The sequence below is a fragment of the Conger conger genome, chromosome 3 (genome assembly GCF_963514075.1).
Source record: "Conger conger chromosome 3, fConCon1.1, whole genome shotgun sequence".
Lineage (NCBI taxonomy): Eukaryota > Metazoa > Chordata > Actinopteri > Anguilliformes > Congridae > Conger > Conger conger.
In genome coordinates, this window is record NC_083762.1 from 77,102,153 (window position 1) to 77,116,504 (window position 14,352).

The 14,352-nt window shown below is 42.3% G+C and overlaps 1 protein-coding gene across 3 annotated transcripts in view; it reads left to right on the forward strand.

Moving 5' to 3' along the window:
• pofut2 (protein O-fucosyltransferase 2) overlaps positions 1–12,070 on the forward strand; it is a 16,412-nt gene extending 4,342 nt beyond the window's left edge. For 2 of the 3 annotated variants that reach the window (XM_061233411.1, XM_061233412.1), the window contains 6 exons: positions 2,042–2,152; positions 5,181–5,250; positions 5,424–5,549; positions 6,918–7,098; positions 9,338–9,461; positions 10,558–12,070. In XM_061233411.1, coding sequence (XP_061089395.1) covers positions 2,042–2,152; positions 5,181–5,250; positions 5,424–5,549; positions 6,918–7,098; positions 9,338–9,461; positions 10,558–10,711 — 766 coding nt within the window. In that variant the 3' untranslated portion in view covers positions 10,712–12,070. The remainder of the gene's footprint in view (positions 1–2,041; positions 2,153–5,180; positions 5,251–5,423; positions 5,550–6,917; positions 7,099–9,337; positions 9,462–10,557) is intronic. The other variant, XM_061233410.1, reaches the window with a different exon arrangement.
• The last annotated feature ends 2,282 nt before the right edge of the window (positions 12,071–14,352 follow it).

Consider the following 14,352-nt stretch of genomic DNA (forward strand, 5'->3'; position numbering starts at 1 on the left):
ACTACAGGTAACCCCTCCAGCAGGGATACTACAGGTAACCCCACTACAGGTAACCCCTCCAGCAGGGATACTACAGGTAACACCTCTACAGGTAACCCCTCTACATGTAACCCCTCCAGCAGGGATACTACAGGTAACCCCACTACAGGGATACTACAGGTAACCCCTCCAGCAGGGCTACTGCAGGTAACACCTCCAGCAGGGCTACTGCAGGTAACACCTCCAGCAGGGCTACTGCAGGTAACACCTCCAGCATGGATACTGCAGGTAACACCTCCAGTATGGATACTGCAGGTAACACCTCCAGCAGGGCTACTGCAGGTAACACCTCCAGCATGGATACTGCAGGTAACACCTCCAGCATGGATACTGCAGGTAACACCTCCAGCAGGGCTACTGCAGGTAACACCTCCAGCAGGGCTACTGCAGGTAACACCTCCAGCATGGATACTGCAGGTAACACCTCCAGCATGGATACTGCAGGTAACACCTCCAGCAGGGCTACTGCAGGTAACACCTCCAGCATGGATACTGCAGGTAACACCTCCAGCAGGGATACTACAGGTAACACCTCCAGAGACAAGCAGGGCTACTGCAGGGATACTACAGGTAACCCCTCCAGCATGGATACTGCAGGTAACACCTCCAGCAGGGCTACTGCAGGTAACACCTCCAGCAGGGCTACTGCAGGTAACACCTCCAGCAGGGCTACTGCAGGTAACACCTCCAGCAGGGATACTACAGGTAACACCTCCAGCAGGGCTGCTACAGGTAACCCCTCCAGCGAGCTCTGCAGTTCTGTTTGCGCTTTTCACAGAAGACACTTTACAGAATAATAGAAGGGAAGAACAAATGTGAAATACCATCCCTGAGCCCCTACATGGCACATGAGGTAAAAATAAAAACTAAAAAATAATTAAAAAAAATCCTTGTGGGGAGAAAAACCCTCAAGCAGAATGGTGGGGGGGGGCAGATGCCCATCCTCCACTGGCCGATAGAGTTGAGGTGTTAAACTTATCTAATCCCGGTGTAGCCACAATAAGATCTGCACAGCCGTTGGGCCCTTGAGCAAGGCCCTTAACCCTGCATTGCTCCAGGGGAGGATTGTCTCCTGCTCAGTCTAATCAACTGTACGTCGCTCTGGATGAGAGCGTCTGCTAAATGCCAATAATGTAATGTAATGTAAACTTGCAGGTAAAGTAAATAAAGTTCACATGAAGGGACATAAAGTATGCAACTACTGAGACCTCCGGAGGGTAGTTTGCATTTTTTTTAGATCCGGCTTATGATTAAATTACACTATAAATTGTGGGCACGTCAGGCTCAAAGCACTCGCTCTGTGTTAGCCGTTAGCTTCGTTAGCCAATTTGAGAAGCATCACCTCACAGCTATTTAACAAAGACACTATTAATTAATCAAGCAAACTTAAATTAACAACTCGTCATGTGTATTTGCTTGCATAAATACAAATTGTGTCATTAAAACATGCTTGTGTAAAAATGGTATTTCATTAATTGACAGACTTGCCTTGTCAGGTGTGTTACTACTCCTGGTTGCATGACAGCTAATAGCAGTTGCTTGGCCACTTGCCGAATGGTCAAAACATTTTTTAAATAATTGTGACCCCCCCCCCCCCTTCCGCGCCGGCTGTGGTGTATTGTGTAAGGCAATGTGACTGAAAAAAAAAAAAAAAAAATCTGGCTGGTGATTATTATCATTACTTTTTTAATCCATGAGCCTCTGGTCAGTGGGTGAAAGAGTACATTGCATGACATTACATTACATTATCCAGAGCGACGTACAGTTGATTAGACTAAGCAGGAGACAATCCTCCCCTGGAGCAATGCAGGGTTAAGAGCCTTGCTCAAGGGCCCAACGGCTGTGTGGATCTTATTGTGGCTACACCGGGATTAGAACCACCGACCTTGCGTGTCCCAGTCATGTACCTTAACCGCTACGCTACAGGCCGCCCCTACATTTAGTGCATTTCATGCCCTGGCGAGGGTGTTGCATTGAGGCTTGTTTTCCCTCTCCCTCCCAGGGGCTGGTTCTGGGGGCACGAGGAGACACGAGGCCTGAATGTGACCTGCATGTCAGCCCAAGGGCACGCCTCCATCCTGGCCCCGTTCCTGCTGCAAAACATCACGTCCACGTGAGTGACCGTATTCACTTCTGCTCCAGCCTTCGTTATTCAATATGGGACCTTATTGTGGGGAAATTACATCTCAAATGAATCCACACAATGTGGGATCTTTAAATCTCGGAAGATCATTGAGGGTGGCCCTCATGTCCAACGATGCTGAGCTTACAGAAAAACAAAACATTGAAACAAACAAACATAAAATAAATTGTATGTTGTTTTGTATGGTAATATATGTAAAAAAATGTATTGTGTTTCGTAATATATCGATATATATTTAAAAATGCTCAAACGGATTAAAACTGAGAACATCGAAACTGTAAGTAGCAATTTTTTTTTCAGTTGCATACGAGTCCAATACGGAACCGTATTATTATACTCTGTATGTACATTATTGTACATCCCCACCACGCTACAGGCTGCCCGAGTTGATTTAGCTCTGAATATTTTCCTGTGTATACAGCGACGCGCACTATCCACCAGGGGGCAGTGTCCTCTGCACTCGCCTGTCTAATAGACTTGGAATGGAAGGACTAGCATTGTATTTACTTCCGTAGCCTGCGGGTGCTTTTGCTGCCGTTTCGTCTTACTGCCGTGCCGCTCGTGGGGCTTATCTCGGCTTGCTCGTTTGCCTCCGTCCAAAGGCTTTGTGTCTTTTTTTTAATTAATTTTTTTACTTTATCGAAGAAAGATTTTATCGTAGACGTTTCTAGTGAAGCTGCTAAAACCTCAGCTATGAAACGAGGACGGAGGAAATTAAAAGCGATTGCTAATACAGGTGAAGTTTCAATAGTACTGCCCAGTAATTGTTATGGGCAGTACTTTTGGCGATGAAGTTTTGTTTTGGCCTGGGGTGTTGAGGTCGGACAGGTCACTCGATAAAGGAAGTGTGGGAATCCACAAACAAAGAGAAGGTTTCTAGCTTCATTCCATTCAATCTGTTGGAACGATTTGCAGAGGCAGGTGTTACTGCTATCATCACACGCAAAAACTGCCTGGGTCAGTCAGCACTCGCAGTACAACTATGGTGGTGGTAATAATAATGGTTGTCAAGAAGTTAACCCATTAATCCCATCTACTATCTGAGAATCTGCTTCTCTTTTTTCCATCTGCATTTACACGCAGTGAGCACTTTATTAGACTTATTTTTTCTTCTGCTGCTGTAGTCTTTCCACTTAGGTATGATGCCTTGTGTTTTCCGAGATGCTCTTCTGCACACCACTGCTGTAATGCGAGGTTATTTGCATTACTGTCAGCTTCGACCAGTCTGGCCATTCCCCTCTTACGTCTCTCGTTAACAGTGCGTCTCTGCCCGCTGAACAGCTGCTCACTGGATGCTTTTTGTTTTTTCGCACCATTCTCTACGAACTCCCTGAGATACTCAAACCACCCTGTCTGCCACCAAAAATAATTCCACGGTCAAAGTGACTTTGATCAAATGTTTTTCCCTATTCTGATGGTTGATGTGAACGTTAACTGAAGCTCCTGACCCGTATCTGCATGATTTTATGCATTGCACTGCTGCCACATGATTGGCTGATTAGATAATTGCATGAATAAGTAGGTGTTCCTAATAAAGTGCTCAGTTGGGTGTATAATGACTGAAATGTTTTATTTCCAAAATTACTTTAGGGTTCTTCATTTTCTTGTCTGACGAAAATTAAACAATTTCTCCCTCCCCTGATTCCCAGCTCCCACTGAGTCGTGGGTGACATTTCTTGAGAACTGATTGTATCAGTGAAAGATTCCCAACGTTGTTTCAATTACTGGCGAAATTAGTGTCCTTCAAGAAATGCTGTATTTTGGCGCCATCTTGTGGTAGGATTGTTGGTCAACTTTCACTACAACCAAAGTCACTTACAGTATGTATTGTTTGATTGCTTTTTGATATGATATGAGGAAGACATGCGCTAAGATTGTTGAATATTATGATGACGATATGACTTATGATAAATAAACAAATATTGAAGGGCGCACAATGTCTTTCTGCTTTAGGTACACTACTACCATAGACCCCAGACAATGAATAGCCTATGCCCACTGAGTAAAAATAATTGCATACATTCTTTCCAATATGCTTTTATTGAACAAATTGCACCTGAACAGCCAATCACTTTAACAGAATACCAATTTAAATAAACACTATTCATGTATGTTCATATCTCGATGATGATAAATATATGATATATCGTATAGCCCTACATCACAATAATGTCAATGATATACTGTATTCCATAATTAATCACATTAATACATTTTAGTGCATTAACACTAACAATACTCATCGTCATTAGCATCATCTGATTTTCAGGGAAATATACCATTGCAAACCTATGGATAATTGCATTGCTTCTCTGTAATGCAGTTTCCCAGTAAAACACGAAGAGGGTTTCCCTCTCCCCAGTCTTTGGTCCGAAAACACCTGCTTCCCTGAGGTCTGGATGAACAAAAACACAGTATGGATGGGCATCCAACAGAGCAATAGAGTAAACACACACACACACAGACACACAGAGGAAGGCCCACATGCACATAACATACACCGACACAGACACACAGAGGAAGGTCCAGATGTATATAACATCTACAGACACACACAAACACACACACAGACACACAGAGGAAGGCCCAGATGTATATAACATCTACAGACACACACAAACACACACACAGACACACAGAGGAAGGCCCAGATGTATATAACATCTACAGACACACACAAACACACACACACACACACACACACACACACACAGGAAGGCCCACATGCTCAGAACATACACACACACACACACACACACACACACACACACACACACACAGAGGAAGGCCCAGATGTATATAACATACACAATCACACACACCCCTCGTCATAATGCTGACGTAACAGTATCATACACATGACACAACGGCTGTCACAAGATAGCATAAGGGATGATGTCGGGTTATGTCCACTTGTGTGACTGTCATACTTTCATTGGTAGATTTTATGATTGTGACATTTGATTTGTTGGTGATATTGAGTTTGTTTCTCTCACAGCAGGTCGGTAATGCTGGACAGAGCAGAGACTCTTCTACATGACCACTATGCTGGGAAAGATTATTGGGATGTAAGTCTGCAAGCAACTGTGCTCACACGCACACACGCCCACACAAACACAAGATATGCGATTGTGAATGTTACTGCACGCACAATGAATGGCAGTATGTTCTGAATTCCTGGGAGTGGCAGTGTTGCGGTTCATTGCTGAAACGTATGGCTGATACCGTCTCTCACGTGCAGACCAGACGCAGCATGGTGTTCGCCAAGCACCTGCGTGTGATTGGTGACGAGTTCCGTGCCAAATACCTGAACTCTACAGATGAGTCGGACCGTACCGTGTACGATGAGGACTGGACCCGCATGAAGGTGGGTGTCCAGGGTCCCAATCGCTGGCTAACAGAATGACTCCTAACATAACGACTTTTCAGCTTTAATGTCATAAAAACTGATTTCCCAATACATCAACTCGTAACCTATGACTTCTAGATTTCATTTGATATATCTTTTCAATAATGTAATAATTTGATCCGTTTTAAAGTTGTAATTCGCATTTGAACCTACGACACAATAATGGAAATAATGTACTGATCAATGTTGCAGTACAAATATTACACTTAAGAAGAAATATAATTTAGAGATACTATACACTCCTATATTAATCTGAGATTTGGCATGCAGTACCAGTGACGTGCCTTAGAGTAACGTTTCCTTTCTCGTTTACAATCAAATAATTCACATGTGGTTAAAGTGCAGATTCCCTGCTTTTTTTTAAGTGTAATTTTTTAAATACTTTTTGGTTTGGTTTGGTTTAAATTTGTCCTGTCGGGGAAGTGAAATTTAAGGTGAAATTTGTTCGATTTCAGAATCCGGCAATTTTAACCGCCAACACTCTTGTTTAACGTTCGGCACTCTGAATACTGAACACAAGCACATCAACTGTTAAAACCCGTACTTATCCAACATGTAAAATAAATGTATTTGATTTACGGGGGCAGGATGGTGTGTGCTCCTCTTCTGAAGCCATGAACTAATAAACTCTCAGCATCGTTTTTGTGGGGGGTGGGCTGATAGAGACAGAGCAGACGGCATTTAGTTTGCTAAAAGTATTTCCAAACGTTTTCGCCTGGGTTCAATGCCAATAATCAAAACTACATATAAAAAGTGCTGCAATTACTACATGGTGAAACCAAAGTGTATATAAAAAATCGAATTAAAAAAATGTAATAAAAGCTTAGGGAATGAAAGCTGTACTTTAACCTTGTGTAAATTGTGTTATTACAAACAAGACAAGAAAGCATGATACAGATATATATATTTTTAAATGGCATGGTGTGTCCAAACTTTTGACTGGTACTGTGTATATACATACATTTGTTATTTAGCTGATGCTTTTATCCAAAGACACTTACAGTTGATTAGACTAAGCAGGAGACAATCCTCCCCTGGAGCAACGCAGGGTTAAGGGCCTTGCTCAAGGGCCCAACAGATGTGCCTGGTGGCTACACCGGGCCTTGAACCACCAACCTTTCCGGGCCCTAGTCATGTGCCTGAACTGCTCGGCGACAGCCTGTATATGTCTAGAACACAGCTGCAGTGCCAGATCTTCTTCTGTTGTTCGGAAACCTTGGATGAATTGGCCAGTCATGATACAACGCAGTGGGGCCAGATGCTCTTGATGGCTCTTCTACAGCGGTGTGTCTCCAGGGTGAACGTTGTCTGTGGCTTTTACCCCAGGCTAAGCTAGGCAGTGCGAAGGGGGGACCATACCTGGGGGTACACTTGAGACGGAAGGACTTTATTTGGGGCCACCGGGAGGACGTGCCCAGCCTCAAAGGGGCAGTGAAGAAGATCCGCAGCCTGATGAAGAAGCTGAAACTGGAGAGAGTCTTCATCGCCACCGATGCTGTTGAGGAAGGTACTGCACCTAACGCACCGTCATTTTGGAAAATATACCTTTTTTCTGACTTACACAGACTTAGACGAGATGTTCGGTTTCATTTTAATTTTTGTGCATTCACTGGCTCGCTTTCCATGTTAGCACAATGTGTTAGCTCCGCATAAACACTTGACGCCTATAGGAGTCAGTAGCCTACCTCCTGTCTTATTTATATACGTATACTGTGCTCAACCAGCGGAAGACGGGAGGATACATCCGTGTTCAGCGGTTATAGTTCCAATCGTCTAACTTCTCCGAAAAGGACATCTCTCGTTTTTGCAATTATTTTCCTTCACACGAACTTCAAATACACATGATACCTTCTGTAAATAAGACCGCTTTGCAGTTGCTGTAAGGTGTATTTCTTCACTCTGAAGGAGGTAGGCTTCTGACTCGCTTCAAGTCTTTATGCTAAGCTAACACGTTGTGCTAACATGGAAACCGAGCCAGTGAATGCACAAAAATGAAAATTACATCGAACATCTCGTCTAAGTCTGGGTAGGTCAGAAAAAAGGTATACTTCCCAAAATGTTGGTGTATTCCTTTAAGACATACACCACCCGGAATTCTCAAATCCAACCCTCAAATCCAAATCCAGCCCTGGTTTTCTTTCCTCCCGGGTAATTAACTGAACAAATAGTGGTAGTTTCACACCTGACTCCCAGGTAAATAGAGGAGGGGAAACCAGCAGTTCTCGGCTCTCAAGTATTTTACTGTGCTTTAATGTACTCGTCTACAATTTCCTACATACAACAACTGGTTTATTTTGCTAGAGGAAGATTAAAATGATTAATGTGCTCATTTTTTGGCTATTCTGTTTTCCCATGATAGTGCTGCACTTCGATCCATTAGCCATCCTTGTTCTCTTTCCCTCGGTTGTGTCTTGTGTGTCTTTTTGTGTTCTTTTAGTTCCGTTGTGTTAGTTTGGATATTTTGCACCAAATTAGCTAAATATCCAAACTAACACAACGTTAGAAATCAAGCAGTTTGAGGTGCATTACGTGTGGTACCTGTGTGGTACGTGTGTGGTACGTGTGTGGTACGTGTGGTACCTGGTGCGGCCTGTAGCGTAGTGGTTAAGGTAAATGACTGAGACCTGCAAGGTCGGTGGTTCTAATCCTGGTGTAGCCACAATAAGATCTGCACAGCCATTGGGCCCTTGAGCAAGGCCCTTAACCCGGCATTACTCCAGGGGAGGATTGTCTCCTGCTTAGTCTAATCAACCGTACATCACTCTGGATAAGAGCGTCTGCCAAATGACATGTAACTAACATCCATAATGGAATATATGATGCTGTGGAAATAGTGATGTTATGAATGACAGTGATAAGTGGTGATTCAATTACAAAACTATTTTGATGAAAGGTTGATCTTGGGTACCAAGACATTGTCACTGCGGCAAACCTGTGGTACACTATCTAATCAAATGTGCTGTACAGACATGATCCTCCTGAAAGCCAGCAGAAATTAAGAAATGTTCTAGCATTGAATGTCCATTATAGTGTAGGTTTCTGTATCACAGAATATAGATTGAGATTAAGAGACTCAGTTAATATCTGGGTCTCAGGATGTTATGTATATGAACGTATTGTATCTACAGTATTGTTATTTAGTATTGTCTATTGTTTCAAATGTATAATATTACACCTAATCCGATGTATTATAGGTTTAGACCGCATGGGCAAGCATGGTTGGGCTGAATGGCCTTTTATGTTATGTTGTTATGTAATGTTATCTATCCCCTGGCTCACCTTACAATTTCAATTTCATGCACGTGCACACACACACACACACACACACACACACACACATACACACATACACTCACACTCTCACACACTCTCACACACATACACTCTCATACACACACTCTCACACACTCTCACACACATACACTCTCACACACACACACACACACACACATACACTCACACTCTCACACACTCTCACACACATACACTCTCACACACACACACACACACACACACATACACTCACACTCTCACACACATACACTCTCTCACACACACACACACACACACACACATACACTCACACTCTCACACACTCTCACACACATACACTCTCTCACACACACACACACACACACACACATACACTCACACTCTCACACACTCTCACACACATACACTCTCTCACACACACACACACACACACACACACACGCACACGTGCACTGACCCTGTGTCTGTCTCAGAGCTGGAGGAGTTGAAGCGGATGCTTCCGGAGACGGTGCGCTTCGAACCCACCTGGGAGGACGTGGAACTGCTCAAAGATGGCGGTGTGGCCATTATCGACCAATGGATTTGCGTGCATGCCAGGTGCGGGAATCTCATTGGCTGCTTCTGTCAACATCCTTGTTATCTATGTGATTTTTATCATGTCCTATATTTTTTTAAGGCTTTTGTGGCCTACACTATTTTTAACCTACCTTAAAACCTTTTATACTATTTCATGTATTTTATATATTTAATTTTGAAAACAAACTATTAAAGCCTTTTTTATATATCGCTTCAGGGGACCTCAATTAATTTCATTAGGACAAAGTAAACAAATTAATTTAAATGAAGTTAATTTCTGAAATTGCAAAGAAGCACACATGAAGATGGGGGAAATTATCAACAAACAGGAAATAAAACATATAAAATATTAATATATATTTTAATACATATTTATATAACTATATACTGCAAGCCATATTGCATATTATATTACATCCAGGTCAATGCCCATTTCTGGAAAACGCAACCAACACCCTGCCAAATATGTACAATGGGTAGAGTGCGAAGGCATTCTGCCCATTTAATTCTCACTGACCGTAGAAAGGCAAGTATATCCTTTTATTCCAAAAGACAAAGGTCTTTATGTCATGTGATGCATGGGTATCAGTTTCTCTTGAACAAAACTTAACCCGTTGAAGAGCGGGGTTTTCTGGAACCCAACATTATAAGTTCTAGAACTTTTAGAAAGTGTCAATCCGTAATTTGTCATCAAAAAAAAAAAAAAAAAAAATGTCTTTGTGACCATCTCACAATAGCGTCTTTGTCATTTGTGTTCTTAAATGAAATGCTGTTTTTCACCACATATTGAAATATGATGATGCCCACACTGGGAAGCATCGATAAAAATAGGTTTGAGATGTTACTCAATATCACTGCGCCCCACAACATGTAGGCACTCTCCTTTCTCCACAATACGCTACAGCTTGGTTATCTTCAGAGGAAGTAAGCACTCTGCTCCTCTCCAGTGGAACGGGCGTGTCGAGAGTGAAAATGAACTTTCGTAACCTCCAGTCAAGATGAATGTTGCCAAATCCACACAGGTTTAAATGATTCGCGAGAATAAATATTACTTTAACTCCTGTCTGAAAATCAAGCAAGCCGACCATTCTGTCACGGCTGCCTCTGTGCTCCCCAGGTATTTCATCGGAACTGCCTTGTCCACCTTCTCCTTCCGGATCCACGAGGAGAGAGAGATCCTGGGCTTCGACCCCAAGACTACCTACAACCGCTTCTGCGGTGACGATGAGAAGGAGTGCGAACAGCCCACCCACTGGAAAATTGTCTACTGACATTCCGATGCGTCTTCAGCTCGCGGAGACTCCTAACCAATCAGTGTTCAGAAATCAGGAGTTGTTTTTCCCTGAAATTCACTAGGCTGTTTTTTTGTGGTTTTTTTTGGTCTACGAAAAAAAAAAAAAAAAAATTATAGACTGTAAAGAATTTGTATTCATAACTCAGAAAGGGACAAAAGCAGTAGTTGTTGTTGACATGGCACTCGGGGGTTTGGTTGTCATGACGCCAGTGATGAAAGCATTGACTGAACCGGTCTGGACTGGCCTTGCTCCACTGAGACCGAATGCCACCTTCGTGCCTCGGCTGCTCACGTGACCTTTGACCTTTGACCTATACCAATCCATTGATTGACAGTGTTAAGCGGTGCTGTGGCTCACGCTTGCCGGTAGATTCAGGAATGAGAAAGAGGTGAAGGGACCTGGGATTAAATTAGAAGTTAGGGAACCAGGACAATACTTCAGAAGGACACTTCTTTTGAAGACTACTCCATACTAGCTGTTTTGGATGCCTCTTATCCCTTTGTGTTTATACAGTTTTTCAGAATTACTGTGCACGTGCACTACCATGATGCCATGTTCAGGACTGGGACTGCGAACTGACCTGCAGTCATCGTTTTGTTCCAGTGAGCAAAATTGCCTCAGTTTGTGTCGTATTGAATCTTTCACATATGATCTTCAGGTTTGCATACGTTGGAAAAACGTGTGGAATCACTGTTTCTTTTGGTTTTTTTGTACTTAGGTTTAAAAAAAAAAAAAAAAAAAAAAAAAATGTATTAGTACATGTTTTTGGTTATTTTTGGTTATTTGCGTTTCAGAGGTACCATTGTTTCACTGTCAGTCACGTTTGTCATAGACGTATGTTGCAGATGATTCTGAGGTGTACACAGTCACAGTATAGTATTAGCTTTTTTTTCGTCAATTCGTAATTTTGCCAAAAACAGTATTGTTTTGGTGTGACTGTTTTAAAAAGAATGTTTATAATGGAGGCTAAATGCCTTTGACTGATTGACCATTGCCTGACACTCATCACTGAGAAGGAGAGAGAATTGTGTCATCTAATATCCCATGAGATTCTACAGTGGCAGGAAGTCTGAAATGACCTGATTCCATAAAAAAAATAAAAAGAAACCCTATATTTTTTTCATGGTAAATGAGGGACGCATGTGGAATTATTTTAAAAATAAAGGCTGTTCAGTTGAAGCCATGTGGAAAGAGTCTGTGCTGTAATGTAGATACAGTATATATGAGTTATGTGTAATTATAGGAAGCAAAACTATGAATCCATTGTTTCAGATCATGTCATTATTTTTACATGACAATTTTTAATAAAACACACTTGCCATAAATTACTTACAATGTTCTAGTGTGAAAGATGGTTGTTTTGTACATAGAAACAATTCCACTCTGCTGTTTGCTGTATTTTATATGTGTACTATATCTGTAAATGATATAGTATGGGATATTTTACAAGCACAAAAATTGTCCGTCTGTAGTTCCTCTACCTCATAATGCTGAAAGATCTTGTTTCACTCCAGTCTCTTGTCTTTAGGAGGAGATCCTTTTGTGATATTAGCTGAAGGTTGATTATTATGCAGTGAGAGAACATAAAGGGAAAACCTGTGAGAGGTGGTGGCCTTTTGTTCAGCGTTTCAGAGTTTCCAGTACTTCAGGTTTGTCTTTCACAATATGTGTGCACACCAGGGGTGTAGCAAAGTGGCTTTCCTGGATACTAGTGTGTGTGGTGGGGCCCTAGAGGTGGTGTGGGTGTCTGTGTGTGCCTTATCTTGATCTGTTCCTGGTGTTCACAACCAGAAACAGTGGTGCGGCTGGCTGGTGCTACCCGAGGGTATAGACAACAGGAAATGGATACAGCCCCCCCCCATCCTCCCCAACTTTGGACAACATCAAATGCATGCCCCCAACCCTAACCCTAAACTACCCAACACCCCCAAAAAATTACAATAGCCAAAAGTTTAAGTTTAGGGCAGCCTGTAGCATAGTGGTTATGATACAGTTGTGTTCAAGAAAATAGCCGTACAACTTCAGTAACCTGATGAACCACTGTTATTAGCAGCAGTGTTATTTCTGCATGGCAAATGCTTTACTTGTAGATGGAGTAGTGTAATAGAAAAAATATGGACCCAACTGTCATGACATGCACGCTGCTCGTTCTGAGTAATTGACTCGTTCATTGAAAGGGGGGTGTTCAAAATAATAGCAGTGTGGATGCATGGTGGCGCAAGAATTATGGTATGGGGATGTTTTTCTTACTATGGTGTTGGGTTTGTATGCCAGGGATCATAGATCAGTTTAAACACATCAAAATACTTGAAGAAATTATGTTGCCGTTTGCTAAAGAGGAAATTCCCCTGAAATGGGTGTTTCAACACGACAACGACCCCAAACACACAAGTAACTGAGCTTGGTTCCGGACAAAAAAACTTACATAAGTTCTTTCATGAACCATGTGAGTGTAAATATAACCACAGACTAACCATTAGAAAAAAGTTGAAGAACAAGTACATGATGGTAGTTTGTTGACACCGAAATGTAGTGTGTTTTATCCACACACACTCTCACCAACTACAATAGGCTACCATGCAAGGCGCCAACCAGCTCGTCAGGAGCAATTGGGGTTAGGTGTCCTGCTCAGGGACACTTCAACACACCCCGGGTGGGGTTTGACTAGCAACCTTCCGACTAGACATAGTTACCTTCTCATGGGAAACAGACTTCATGTTGCCAGCTCAATGAACACATCAGTAAAATGCAACCTTCTTCCTAAAAAAAAAAAGAAGTCTGGCCTAATTGTAACAAAGCAGCCCGAATGCGCTGGAATTAATGCAAAAGGTCTATCCAAAAAGTAATGCTTACATTTATTTGTAGATAAAAAGGACACGTTGATTGAAACCAGAGACTTATGAAAAAACTAAATCTAGACCCAAGTTTAAAAGTTTTTTGCTTTTTTCTGTGTTTGAACATGCAATTCACACATGGCCAGAGCAAAGACTCTGAGTCATTACATTATTTATTTAGCTGACGCTATTATCCAAAGTGACTTGCAGTTGATTAGACTAAGCAGGGGCCAATACCTCCTGGAACAATGTGGGGTTAAGGGCCTTGCTCAAGGGCCCAGTCATTTACCTTAACCACTACGCTACAGGCCGCCCCATGTGAAACCAAAATGTATTTTAAAAAATACCCTTTAATTGTCACGTCCGTATTGTTTTTTTCCGTTTTCCTTTCTTCTCTGTGCTCTCACTCCAGTCCTTGTTTTCCCAATTTCCCTGTTACGTGTCTCCACCCTTCACTCTCACCTGTTTCTCATTTTATTTTCCCCCAGCTCCCACACCTGTTAATCGCTTAGTTAATTTGAAAGTGTATTTAAGCCAGCCAGTCGGACCCGGTTACCGGTCTAGCCTCTGTTTCCCATCTGCTTCCTTCTGCTACCTCTTCAAGCTGCATCACTCCCTGTCCCTCCCTACCTCCATGTAAACCTTAATTGTTGTCTTTCTGTGATATTTACTTGTGTATCAGGATGTTTAGTTTGGCTAGGTAACCAGTGTTTGGTTAGGTAAGCGGTTTGTTCATACATTTACGGGTCTTTCAGCGCACTTATCCCTGGTTATGGGTATGCA